At 41.0% G+C, this 13,634-nt stretch overlaps 1 protein-coding gene across 2 annotated transcripts in view; it reads right to left on the bottom strand.

Annotated features, from left to right (window-relative positions):
* Nucleotides 1-7,154: 7,154 nt before the first annotated feature.
* LOC143527392 (uncharacterized) overlaps nt 7,155-13,634 on the bottom strand; it is a 15,580-nt gene continuing 9,100 nt past the window's right edge. For both annotated transcript variants that reach the window (XM_077022585.1, XM_077022594.1), the window contains 5 exons: nt 8,857-8,994; nt 8,393-8,776; nt 8,076-8,207; nt 7,738-7,787; nt 7,155-7,589 (listed from right to left, as the gene is read on the bottom strand). In XM_077022585.1, coding sequence (XP_076878700.1) covers nt 7,473-7,589; nt 7,738-7,787; nt 8,076-8,207; nt 8,393-8,776; nt 8,857-8,893 — 720 coding nt within the window. In that variant the 5' untranslated portion in view covers nt 8,894-8,994 and the 3' untranslated portion in view covers nt 7,155-7,472. The remainder of the gene's footprint in view (nt 7,590-7,737; nt 7,788-8,075; nt 8,208-8,392; nt 8,777-8,856; nt 8,995-13,634) is intronic.

Below are 13,634 nucleotides of genomic sequence, written 5' to 3'. Positions count from 1 at the left end.
ATAATCATTCGATTCAATAACAGAAAACATAAGATTGATTTACTGAAGCAGGAAAGAAATCTGAAAGGTACAAATGTATATATTAATGAACATCTCACCAAAAAGAATGCAGACATTGCTAAGAAAGCCAGATTACTAAAGAAACAGAATAAAATCCAGTCAACATGGACAACAAACTGTAAAGTTTTTATAAAAACAAAAAATGCCCCTGAGAATGCTAAGGGTCTATGGATTAGATCCTTAGTGCAACTAGATAAGTTAGAAGATGATAAGTAGTTGGATACACAACCATTCATTTTTTTCCCCTCATTCTTCTTTTAAAAAATTAAATATGGTACTGTGTTATTAAACTTAGATAAATATAAAAATGAAATAAAATATGAATACTCATCGAGAATCAGAGTATAAAATATATGATGCTGATATTATGGGTGAATCAGATTTTTTTCCAGTGATTGAAGATTGTCAATATTATAATGAGCAATTCAATGACAATGAAATGGTAAATTGAGGTTTCTCAATCATTCATTTTAACAGTAGAAGTATGAATTCAAATTTTTCAAAAATAACAGACTATTTTAAACATTTAAACAGACACTTCAGTATAATAGCAATATCAGAGACCTGGTACAATGAAGAAAATATAAATAATTATGAAATAGAAGGATATACACTATATTATATGAATAGGAGCAATAAAAGAGGTGGGGGGGTTGCGTTATATATTGATATTGAATTGAAGTGTAAAATTAGAAAAAAAATGTCGATAAGTGTTGATGGTATAATGGAAATGATTACAGTTGAAATAACAAATGACAATTCCAAAAATATAATAATTAGTTGTGTGTACAGGTCACCTGGTTCTAATATTGACGTATTTACACACAAAATCACTGAGCTCCTGGAAAGTAGTTGTAATAAATGTATACAATGTATAGCTTAGGACTCTATCCTTTAATAACCAAATCAACAAGAATTACAACTCGCAGTGATACAGTGATTGACAATATCTTTACAAATATAAGAAATGAAGAGGTGCTAAGTGGGATCCTGATAGCTGACATAAGTGATCATTTGCCAGTGTTTACAATTTGTAAAAATAATCAGCACAGCAAAGAGATAGTTTTAATTAAATAGATCAAAAAAGCTATGGATAAACTAAAAGATGATCTAAAAAAACAAAATTGGAAAGATGTGTATGTTAATGATGTAAATAGAGCATATGATGTGTTTATGAATATTCTGAAAACACTGTATGAAAAAAATTGTATGCAAAAAATTTGTGTTAAGAGAAATGTTGTTGATAAGCCATGGATGACGAACGGATTAAGAAACGCCTGTAAGAAAAAGAATTACTTGTATTCATGCCTCCTGAAATTAAGAACAAAAGAAGCAGAAGAGAGATACAAGAAGTATAAAAACAAGTTGTCATGGATTTTAAGAAAACATAAGAAGGAACATTATAGTGCCTTACTAAATAAAAGTAAAGGTAACATGAAAGCAGCATGGGGAGTAATAAATAGTGTTTTGAAAAATCATAAAACAACTTCAGATGTTTCACAGTATTTTGTAAAGGATGATAAAGAAATATTCGATCAAAGTGAAATTGTGAATGAATTTAATCAATACTATGCGAATGTAGGCCCAAGTCTTGCAGATAAAATACCAAAAGATGATAATAGTACAAGCCACACAGTCAGGGGTTGTGTCAACAGCATCTTTCTTGGTGAAACTGATAAAGAGGAAATACTAAGCATTGTTAAAAAATTTACAGATAAAAGATCAAAAGATGGGGCTAACATGGATATGATGTTAGTGAAGGATATAATTGATTGTGTTATAGAGCCATTTACATATATATGTAATTTATCATTTTCAACTGGAATATTTCCTGATAATATGAAGTTAGCTAAGATAGTTCCTCTCTATAAGAATGGTGACAAATCTCTCTTTAGCCCTATCCGGACGGGATTAGTTTTTCAGGGGGACGTCTGTGAAAAATATTTCACCCTTGTACTCAGTGATAAAACTCTTGCATCCGGACAGCAATTGAAAAAACAGGAGGACCCGTGAGTTTTTGGCTTTCTCGGTCACATGACATCGCCTTGTCACGTGATAGCATGTTTAATAATGTCACACTGCCAACTCTGATGATTCCTTTTTAACTTTTAACTTTACTACTGTTCAGTTCAGCATTTAAGATCTCCGTTTAAGTTAAGCTATTTTGTTAAACCAATACAGAAAAGACTTTATAAAAAATCGCTAATGAATGTAAATAGCTAAATAAATCCGTTAAATAAAATAAAATAAATCCATTAAAAAATCCAGTAAATCCATTTTCGCTCGCCGCTGTCTTTACGTGGATCTCCGTGAAAACGCGCGCCCAACGTGTAACTACGGTGCGTGGCAGTGGACATATAGCTGTTTTATTAAACGCGAGGTGATGTCTGCATGTATAAACTCAGACATGTGGATCCGGACGGGACTAAAATTACCAGACGACCACGGAGTACAGCGAAAAACAGTAGGTAATTCCGCCTGTAATTTTCTCTGAGGACGTCTGAGAAAAACACGGACATGCTCGTTCCGGACGGGATTAAAATCACAGAGGACCCCCCGTAAAAGAGAAAATTACCCCAGGACCCCCTGAGAAACTAATCCCGTCCGGATAGGGCTTTTGAAAACTATAGACCAATATCATTGTTGCCACAATTTTCAAAAATTTTAGAGAAATTATTTGTGAAAAAGTTAGATCAATTTATTGATAGACAAAATATTTTAAGTAGCAGTCAGTATGGGTTTAGAACAAATAATTCAACATCAATGGCCCTCATTGAGCTGATGGAACAGATAACAACGGCTGTTGATCAAAAACAGTACTGTGTTAGCGTATTTGTTGACTTAAAGAAAGCATTTGACACCATTGACCATAATATTCTTCTTGGAAAATTGAATAAATACGGGATTAGAGGAACAGCACTACTGTGGGTATCTAGCTATCTGGAAAATAGAAAACAATTTGTACAATTAAATAATATACGATCTGAACTTTGCAATATTACGTGTGGAGTACCTCAGGGTTCCGTACTTGGTCCAAAGCTATTTATTTTATATGTGAATGATTTGGTGAATGTATCAAGACTGTTTACATGCATATTATTTGCAGATGATACCACATTTTTATGTTCAGGGAATGATATAGAACGCATGCTGGATATGACACAGAAAGAATTTGTAAAAATACAAACTTGGTTTCAACTCAATAAATTATCATTGAATTTGGATAAAACAAATTATATGATTTTCAGTAATAGAAAGAAAACTATAGATATTCCATTTAGAGTTGATAGTGTTGAGGTACGTAGAGTTAGTGAGGTAAAGCTTTTGGGTGTCATCATTGATGAAAAGCTAACATGGAGACCACACATAAATCATATAAGAACAAAAATTGCCAAATCTATTTCATTGATGTACAAAGTAAGGGATTTATTTAATGATAAAGCTCTGTATATGCTGTATAATGCAATAATTGCTCCACACCTGAACTACTGTATTGAAGTCTGGGGTAAAGCATGCAAAACAATTATCAATCCTATAATAACTTTACAGAAAAGGGCTGTACGAATAATCACCAGAAAACATTACAGTCACCCATCAAATACACTGTTTTATCAGCTAAAATTATTGAAGTTAAATGATTTGGTTGATCTGAATATTTTATTGTTAATGTATAAAGCACATAAAACCATATTACCATCAAACATCCAATTAAAATTTGTAAAGAGAAAGAGCAGTTATAACCTAAAAGGGATATAATTGTTTGAAAAACCTAAATTTAGAACTAGCTTAAAGGAGCAGTGTACCGTGATACAAGGAATAAGATTATGGAATAACTTGAATAGTGATGTTAAAAATGCTAGATCTATATGTATGTTTAAAAGAATGGTAAAAGTGTGTTTGTTTAAAAAATATGAAATAGTGTGATAAGCTGTTGTTAGATTGTTGATTGTTAGATTGTTGATTTTGGTTTGTTTTTTTGTTTAGTTTAGTTTTGTTATGTTTAGTTATGTTTTGTTTTTTGTTTTGTTTTTTTACAAAATATTATAGTTGAAACTATTCTTGGGAAATAAGGGGCAGATTGTGACGATGGGTGCGGCGAGAAGGACAAGACACAGAATCCTCCAGTTTCAGCAAACGTCACTTTACTGATATATAGTGTTGCGCAATCAGCGCACGAGAAACATGTACATTGTACACAAAACGTGTAGACTCAGACAACGACGAGCACAGGACACTGCGCGAGCGCACATTAAATAGACAGACCACATTAGCCCCACGTGATTACGAGACGATTCACAGGTGAGACACATTATTCACACGACATAGCCCTCACCACGAAGTCCCACAGACGCAGACAAAGCACGTGGACAACGTTTTACACACGCCCAAAAGGGAGGGGCCGGGGTCCTCAACGTGACAGACGCCCCCTCCAAGGGCACTACCCGTCCCGGGGTGCCAACAGGACCGAGTGCCCCGAACCCACGGCGATGGGCGGATCCGACGCGCTCAGTCCTGCGTCTGGGAGGTGACCGCCCTCGGGAAGCGTCCGCCACGGACCGCCTAGAACACCCTCCCTGGGAATACAGGGGAAAAGACGTTAGACAAACACAACGGAACAGACACGAATACACACACAGGTACATTCACGCACAGAGGAACAAGAGGGAAGAAGGGGTTTGGTACACATATGGGCAAACTCACGAACACTGGGACAGACACACATGACAGTGGCGCCAGGCTGCGCGCCAGGAGGAGGGCGGTTAGGGGAGCGAGACCGGGAGCCACAGGTGCTGCAGGCGCTGCGGTGGGCGGTGCTCCTCCTGCCCTTGCTGCGAATCCTCCACCGGGCGCAGCGCGGTTGGCCGACGCGCGGTTGGCCGACGCGCCAGGTGCAGGGTGGCTGGCGGACTTGCCAGGAGCAGCGCGGCGGGCTGACATGCCAGGAGCAGCGCGGCGGGCTGTCGCGCCTGGCACGCCGTGGCGGGCTGTCGCGCCTGGTGCATCGCGACGGGCGGACTGGCCGAACGGGCCGTGTGGGTGGTCCCCTTCGGTCTCCATTTCCTCTTCATCCTCTTTTCCCCGGCTCCACTCCATGGACTGCTCCGGGCTGCCACCCCGGGAGCAGTCCATAGCACTGTCGCTGGAGCGAGTGGAAGAGGGTGTCCGCTTCCCTCTCACGGTCTCCGCAGACCTCTCTGAGGGGGGAGGGCTCTCTTCTTCCTCCGTGGTATAGGAGCCCTCGTCTTCCTCACCCTTCTCAGCGGTGCGGGAGGGGCACACGGGCGGAGGGAGGTAATCCTCATCCTCCGATTCCTCCTCCGACTCCGCCTCCTCCCTACCGTAGTCCCGGGTGGAGGCGGAGTCCTCCGACGGAGGGTACGCCTCTTCCTCCTCCCCTCCACCGTAGTCCACGGTGGAGGCGGAGTCCTCCGACTGGGGGTACGCCTCTTCCTCCTCTCCCTCGCTTGGCGTATCCTCCTCCCCAAACTCGCTCTCTGGAGTGCTCTCCGTAGAGCAAAGCACGAACGCACCCATCCTCAGAGGCGAGGGTTCGCGGGAAGGAGAGGGGTGTCGCTCTCGCCATATCCGCCGTGCCTGCTCAAGGAAGTTGTCCGCTATCTCAGGGACGGAGGACTCCCGAGCCATGCGCAGCATATAGGCGCATAGCGGGTCCTGCTCCATGAGCTCAGGGTTGGCGTTGGCTTGGCAGCGCTGGCCAGGAGAAGGGGCGCGATGGCGCCGCTTGCTGGCTCGATTGCCCCTCTTCGGTCGGGTGGCGTAGCCCGGCATTCTTGGGGGTGTCTCAGGTGGCTCGTCGTTCTGTGACGATGGGTGCGGCGAGAAGGACAAGACACAGAATCCTCCAGTTTCAGCAAACGTCACTTTACTGATATATAGTGTTGCGCAATCAGCGCACGAGAAACATGTACATTGTACACAAAACGTGTAGACTCAGACAACGACGAGCACAGGACACTGCGCGAGCGCACATTAAATAGACAGACCACATTAGCCCCACGTGATTACGAGACGATTCACAGGTGAGACACATTATTCACACGACATAGCCCTCACCACGAAGTCCCACAGACGCAGACAAAGCACGTGGACAACGTTTTACACACGCCCAAAAGGGAGGGGCCGGGGTCCTCAACGTGACACAGATATTATAAGATTTTTTTCTTCTTTCTGCTGCCTTTCATTTTATTAGTGAATTGTATACTTTCTTCTTTTGTGCATAAGTTTTTATTTGTTTATAATGAAATGAATAAATCGAAAAAAAAAAAATAATAATAATAATAATTGGACATGAAATTTCTTCGTTATAATTTTCTGGTCTTTCTGTAATATGTCCTACGTTGTTGTTTGTCGTAGCTCCTCGGTTTCGTGTATGGAATTTGTTAGCATGTTAGCTTAGTTGGCTAAGGGTGTGTACCGGGTGTGGCATACTTGGACATTGGAATGTTGAACTTGACATACCTTGGAACAAAGTGGAATAACTTTTCAATGCTTGCATGGATTTGCTTCATTTTTTCTGTGTTGTTAGAAAAGACCCTAGCGAAATTTATTGTAATTTCGGATACATGAATTGAATAACTATGTGAATATACATTCCAATCATGTTCAAGTTCAAGTCAGCATTTTTGACATTACTGGCATATTAGCATCTGTAATAGAGGCTCTAAAATAAACCAAATTATGTGAATATGATATTGAAGTTAATCAATATGTTCCCCCAACTGTCTACTTCAGTTTGAGCCATGAATGATAATTTTCCTATATGTACAACTTGAGATATCTAGTTTTAAAGTGAACTATGTAAAAAATGTTAAAAATGGCCACCTGGCGTGCGAATCTGCAGCATAGAGTTAAAATGGTTATTAAGAGTTATAAGTTGTCTCATTCCAATAAATACTGCCTCTCTGTGTGTATATATTGTAGCATTTGATCATACATTTCATATAGAAACAGTGCAGTAATTTGTTCTATAGTGTAAAACATGTAAATGTATGCAAGATCACACACTCAACTTTCATCTTCAAAACTTTTATAACATAAATCTGCTGTACAAATATATAAGTAGTATGAAGGGATCATATATGTACTTCAGTACAATCATATAAAATTAATTTACAACTTTTTAATGAAACAATGAGTAACACACATGCTATGACACACTGTTAAAATATAAACTGTCTATAGGAAATTCCCTGGAGTCAGTTTTTTGTATGAATGTGGCCATAATCATACACAACAAAACAATGACTTGTGATGAACATATAAAAAACATAGTATGTAGACATATCTGATTTAAGTAAAAGACATTTCTAGAATGAATCATAAAAAGAATCATACTGGTTTTTTTTTCCCATGTGGGTGACATTGCAGAGTGCTCTTCAGTGTCAGTGATTCTACATTCTACACGTTCTGACCTCAGAATACGTACAGAAGGGATCACTCTTCTTCTTGGGGACGTTCTGTACCCTTGACAAGTCCACTGAGGCGTAATGAGGTTCGGCTTCTCCTGTCTGCAGTAATTATAAAACACAGAACATTTGGGAGATCTGCACTGAAATTATAACAGATTTACACCCCACAAACTGTATTAAAATTGTATTAAACTGATTCATTTTATTCCACTTAGCATGGACGAGTGAAGGAAAGGCAGTGTTGTACCTCGCCCCCCGTACTCTGTCTCACACTGTCCAGCTGATCTACACCAGCATCTGCGGTCAGGAGAGAGATGTGTGGTTAGAGAAGACCTCATGAGTGGGGGATGGTTGACGCTGGAGGTCATGTGAAACAACGAATGCAGAAAGAGAAGAAGGATTCGTTTTCCATGTGGTATAAGGCGTTATAAAGCATGGAACACACACGTGTTCTTAATGAGTAAACCATTTAACGTTCATGACTTTGCAAAGATAATGTACTTATCTACCAAGGATAAAATACATTTTCAGTATATTTGTGCAAGAATGGAAGCCATAGATGGAGATTTAGTGAAAGTACAGAACCTTTTAGTTTGTTTTGGTAGTAGTAGTAGACACAGACGGAGGAGAGGAGTGAGGAGAGCAGAACACACACAGGACACACAGTGACCAGCAGTGTCCAGCAACAGACCGATAGAGGGGTGGGGGTGGTTGTCTCTGAAGAGAAACACAGGCAAAACATTTCACTTCAGATGTTCTGTTTTGCACTCCGTATTTCACTCTGAATTTTACACTCCAGGATGTAAATAAAATACAAGCGCAACAAAGCTTTTATTTTCAAAATAGTGTTTGCAAAATCTTTCTCAGTTTGACCAACATAAATGATGAAGGATCTCACTCACCTATGAGGGAGAGGCGTGTAATCTGAGCCCCGTAACGGAAATCATTCCCAGTATCTGGCTGTGATTGATCAACTAAGAGCTTCTTGATGTGTTCTCCACAGTAGTACCAGCCAAGGTCCTGTTCTGTGACCTTCTCCACCACCAGGTTGTGTGAGTGAGTGGACACGTTGTACACAAAATGAAAACGTGGTGATCTCTGATGGTCAGTCAACAGGGGGGTCTTCAGTATTATGAGAGGAGGTTGATGATCATGTGAGCAGTTCCTAAACCATGTGGTGGACGCTACACAGGATATGTCGCAGTAGAGAGTGGCATTATCTCCTCTTCTGACTCTCAGCTCCACTTCTACTCCAGAGATCCTCCTCTGACTCGAGAACACGATACCTGCACAAACAACATTGAAAAACAAAAAAGTTGAACTTTCAACCCAAACAAACAACTAGTTAAATAAACAAACCACTTACACACAAGGGTGGTGAGAACGACTCTTGATGTCTCCATCTCAGCGACGGGTGCTGGGTGGCAGATGCTGGTGAGGGTCTTTTGACCATGAAGCGGATGTCTGTTCTGAGAGCTGATTGGTCCATGGCGATGAAAGCACCCTATCAGTTTAAAGTTAATATTTACTGAAACATCAATATATCATAATGAGTTTAAGATGCAGGTCTGAATAATATCCAGCTGATAGGGCCCAAAATCTCAGGAGGCCACACCCACACATCCTGTTTTATCCAATCAAATGCAACATTACTTAAAACGCAAATGTTGTATCACAGAGAGCCCTGATGGATAAACACCTTTTGACCAAATCAGACTATGTGAAAGGTGATTTAAAAGCAGCTTATCAGCTGATCCCAGGTCATTTTTACAATGTTGACTTGAATAGAGACTTGCAGTACTGAGACTTGCTTACTGAACACAACTCAGCAGTTAAATGTAGCAGGTTTGCAAAGTGGCCTCACTGTGGGTTTCCTGTTTGTCTGCTGCTTGCATGCCTGCAGGTTTGGTGTGAGACAGCAGCTCTGCACTGCATTCTGGGGGTTTTAGTAATAGTTGCAAAGACATCAAAGTTTGTGTGAATGTGCTTCAGTTTTATAGGTGAGCTGTACATCAGACATTCTGACCTATGTGTGTGTGAATGTGCTTCACTTTTATAGGTGAGCTGTACATCAGACCTTCTGAACTACAGCTACACGCGGTTTTGTGCTTAAGATCTGAAGGTGTTGATGAGAAACCCTCAAACCACTGATGTTTCCACTCACATGTATGAGATTCACACAAAAATGAAAACACACACAATTCATGCACACACACACACAAATGGCTTTGTGCTGTTGTGGGATCCTACATAATCTGATGCTGGCTGTAAATTTACTGTTTTGAGGTTATGACTGATACACCTGTTAGTCAGGAAGGTCACAGCGATGTAAAGAACAATGAAGACCACAGCAAAGGGTGAACAGCAGTGGTGTAGTGAGCTGCCCTCCTGCTGCACGAGGTGTCTGGAGGACCCTGGAGACTGGTTTGGGAAAAAAGAGGCCTGAAAAAGTCTGATTCCAGATCTGTGATCTGTGCGTAAAGAGACACACACTGCTGCAGGGCCTCAGTTTGGTTACTGTGTGTGTGTCACTTTAAGAGAGTGGGCGTGTAGTGCCAGTGTGTTTCTGACTTAAGAAAAGTGACAGTATTTATTACATCACAAATCCCCTGCCACATCGTGAGCGTCACTGTGGGGACAAGAAGGGGGAGGGGCATTTACATCTACATTATGATGTAACTAATGTGATTTAGAATGTGCGAAAACTGAAGGTTCAATGTTTTGACACAATAATCGTGTACAATTTCACAGTCTAATGAATGATTCATGAATGGCTAAGTATTATAATTTTTATTGTTATTGTATGGCAAAAATGGACAATAAATGAACAATTGAATCTATTTGAAATGGCTGAAAAGTTTGTTTATTTTAGCATTAAATGAAATTGCAAATTTCTGTTCTTTTCAATTGCAAAAGGTTCTGGTGAAACATTTCATGATTTTGTTGACCTGAAATCTACCACCTACAGTAATCCTCCACTGACAGTTATCAACCTCCTACAGTACCTACAGTAATCCACTCCCTGCAGTAATCCTCCACATACAATGATCCACCTCCTACAGTAATCCTCCACCTACTTTAATCCTCCCCCTACAGTGATCCACCCTCTACAGTAATCCACCTCCTACAGTAATCCTCCACATACAATGATCCACCTCCTACAGTAATCCTCCACCTACGTTAATCCTCCCCCTACAGTGATCCACCTCCTACAGTAATCCTCCACATACAATGATCCACCTCCTACAGTAATCCTCCACCTACGTTAATCCTCCCCCTACAGTGATCCACCTCCTATAGTGATCCTCCACCTACAGTAATCCTTCTCCACAGTTCTACACTGCACTAGTTCTGACCTCAGCACAAGTACTGAAATCAGAGTTTTGAACTCTCTTCTTCTTGGGGTGTTTCTGTCCTCTGCTGATGAAGTCCAGTGAGGTGTAACAAACCTCATCTCCAGCCTGCAATGGATTTAAATGCATGCAGCATTTTAAAAACTGGTCCTATAACACTGTAAAGGTTTAATTTACACTAGCATATATATATATATATAAATACCGTATTTTCCGGACTATATTTTCCGCTAAACGATGCGGCTTATACAGAGGTGCAGCTTTTCTGTAGATTTTTCTTCACCCGTCAGGGGGCGGAGCAGAAAGTTAATCAGGTGGTAGGACAAAGTTGTAAATCAAAGAAGAAAGTGCTCAATTTCATTTAGCACATGCAATCAGCAGGCACGACGGATAATTTTTGTCAAACAAACGTGTTGTGCCAAATTCTGACTCCCCTCATTTGCATAAGCATAAAGACGCTACAGATGATATTCGGGAGTTACAGTGATTATAACTTAGTTCATTGAGCACACTAGTTTTCTCTTAACTAGATATATAGACATAATACTGCGAAGTCGTGGTCAGAGGTGAACTTTGGTATAGCCAGTGTGTTTTTTTTAAAACAATTAACACCCTTGAGCCAGTCTGGCTTTGGACATAGATAATGCCGTGCCGTTTGCTGTGGTGGATAATGAAAGTCTAGCTTATTAATGCATAGAAACATAAATCGACAATATAATCTGTAGCGTCTTTATGTGCAGATAAACAAGGGGAGTCGGAATGCGACACAACACCGGCTGGAAGCCAAAACTGTCACACATGAAATGCTACAGGCACCGTTCAGAAACTGATCAGTTCAGTTAAATGTACAGTGAGTCCCTGCTTAACGATGGGGTTAAAGACTGAAAAGTCCATCGTAAACCAGTTTTCATCGTAAAGCAGTTTTCGTCGTTAAGCATGACCCTACATTTAGATACGCTGTGATCGTAAATACAGTATAGAAAAAACTAACAATTTTCTCGTGCGTGCGTACAGCATGAGAAAGAGCGATCGTCGCATTGCCGAGATGGGCTGCGGTGGAGGCTGCGCTGCCTCAGCTCCTCCGCGCAAAATTTTAAATTTCCCCGGCCCATCGTTAAGTGGGGACTCACTGTATTCAGTTCAGTAGATATATGTGGCTTATAGCCCGGTGCGGCTCATACAACATTTTCCTTTTTTTATTTTTACTTGGTAGGTGTGGCTTATATTGAGGTGTGCTCTATAGTCCAGAACATGCGGTGTAATATATATATATATATATATATATATATATATATATATATATATTATGCCAAAATATGGCATAAGTACTTGTGTGTGATAAGGAGCCCCCTGCTGACTGCCTCCTTCAGAATTGGCGGTGTTTGTGATGTCATGAGTCCCCGCCCCTAGGGTGGTTGACACCCCTTAGTGGGTTTGCCTGAGTGTATGTATGTTGTGTGTTTTGACCAGAATATCGCTGGTAATTGTCTAAATGTCATGGGTTCTTTACAGTACTACTACAGTACTCTACTACAGCATTCTACTACAATACTACTACAGTACTCTACTACAGCACTACTACAGTACTACTACTGTAGTACATATTGCTGGTAATTGTCTAAATGTCATGGATTCTCTACTACATCGCTACTACAGTGCTACTAGAGCACTACTACAATTCTACTACAGTACACTACTACAGTACTACTACAATACTCTACTACAGTACTCGACTGCAGTACTACTACAATACTCTACTACAGTACTCTACTACATCACTACTACAGTACTACTACAGCAATCTACTACAGCACTACTACAGTACATATCGCTGGTAATTGTCTAAATGTCATGGATTCTCTACTACAGCGCTACTACAGTTCTATTACAGCACTACTACAGTACTACTGCAGAGCTCTACTACAGCACTACTACAGTACATATCGCTGGTAATTGTCTAAATGTCATGGGTTTTTGTTTGAACATTTTGTATGTCATTAAATTGTTTCACGAGAGGGCTCTGGTCTGAAGAGGCCCTGCTGAAGGTCTTCTTGTTCTCGCGGTGACCAGGAGAAGGACCTAAGCTAACAAGCAGCCTACACTACAGTACTACAGTACTATTACAGTACTTCTAACATTACTCTACTACAGTACTACTACAGGACTCTACTACAGCTCTACTACAGTACTCTACTACAGTACTAGAGGCTCCTCCAGCTAGGGCTGTGGTCCTATGACCATTCTATGGATTTGGCCACATTGGCCGCAGACTCTCTTTGAGTACAGGGAGTGTGCGGATTTCTCGACCCATTAGCAACTTGGCAGGACCCATTAGCAACTTGGCGGCACCCATTAGCAACTTGGCGGGGACTGTTGGGTGTTGAGCGGTAGCTCAAAAGGGCTAAATGGGGCTTTTCTTGCTTGAGGATCCACTTTGCCGTCTTCACAGCTTGTTCGGCCATGCCGTTGGATTGTGGAAAATGAGGGCTTGAAGTAACATGCTGGAAGTCGTACTCAGCTGTAAAGTTTCTGAACTGTTCGGCTGAGAACTGAGGACCAATATCTGTCATGAGCTCCTCTGGAATCCCGTAGCATGTGAAGATGCTTTTCAACTTCTGTATAACGGTTTCTGAGTTTGTTTTGAGTAAGTCTAGGATCTCAAGCCATCTGGAGTAGGAGTCAATCACGATTAAGTAGTGACGACCTTTGAACTCACACAGGCCAGCTGCGAGCTTTTGCCATGCTAGATCTGGCAATGGTGTGGAGATCAACGGTTCTCTGCTTTGGCTCG

The sequence above is a fragment of the Brachyhypopomus gauderio genome, chromosome 1 (assembly GCF_052324685.1).
Source record: "Brachyhypopomus gauderio isolate BG-103 chromosome 1, BGAUD_0.2, whole genome shotgun sequence".
Lineage (NCBI taxonomy): Eukaryota > Metazoa > Chordata > Actinopteri > Gymnotiformes > Hypopomidae > Brachyhypopomus > Brachyhypopomus gauderio.
Note: the sequence above shows the minus strand (reverse complement) of the source record. Positions and strands in the feature narration are given on the sequence as shown.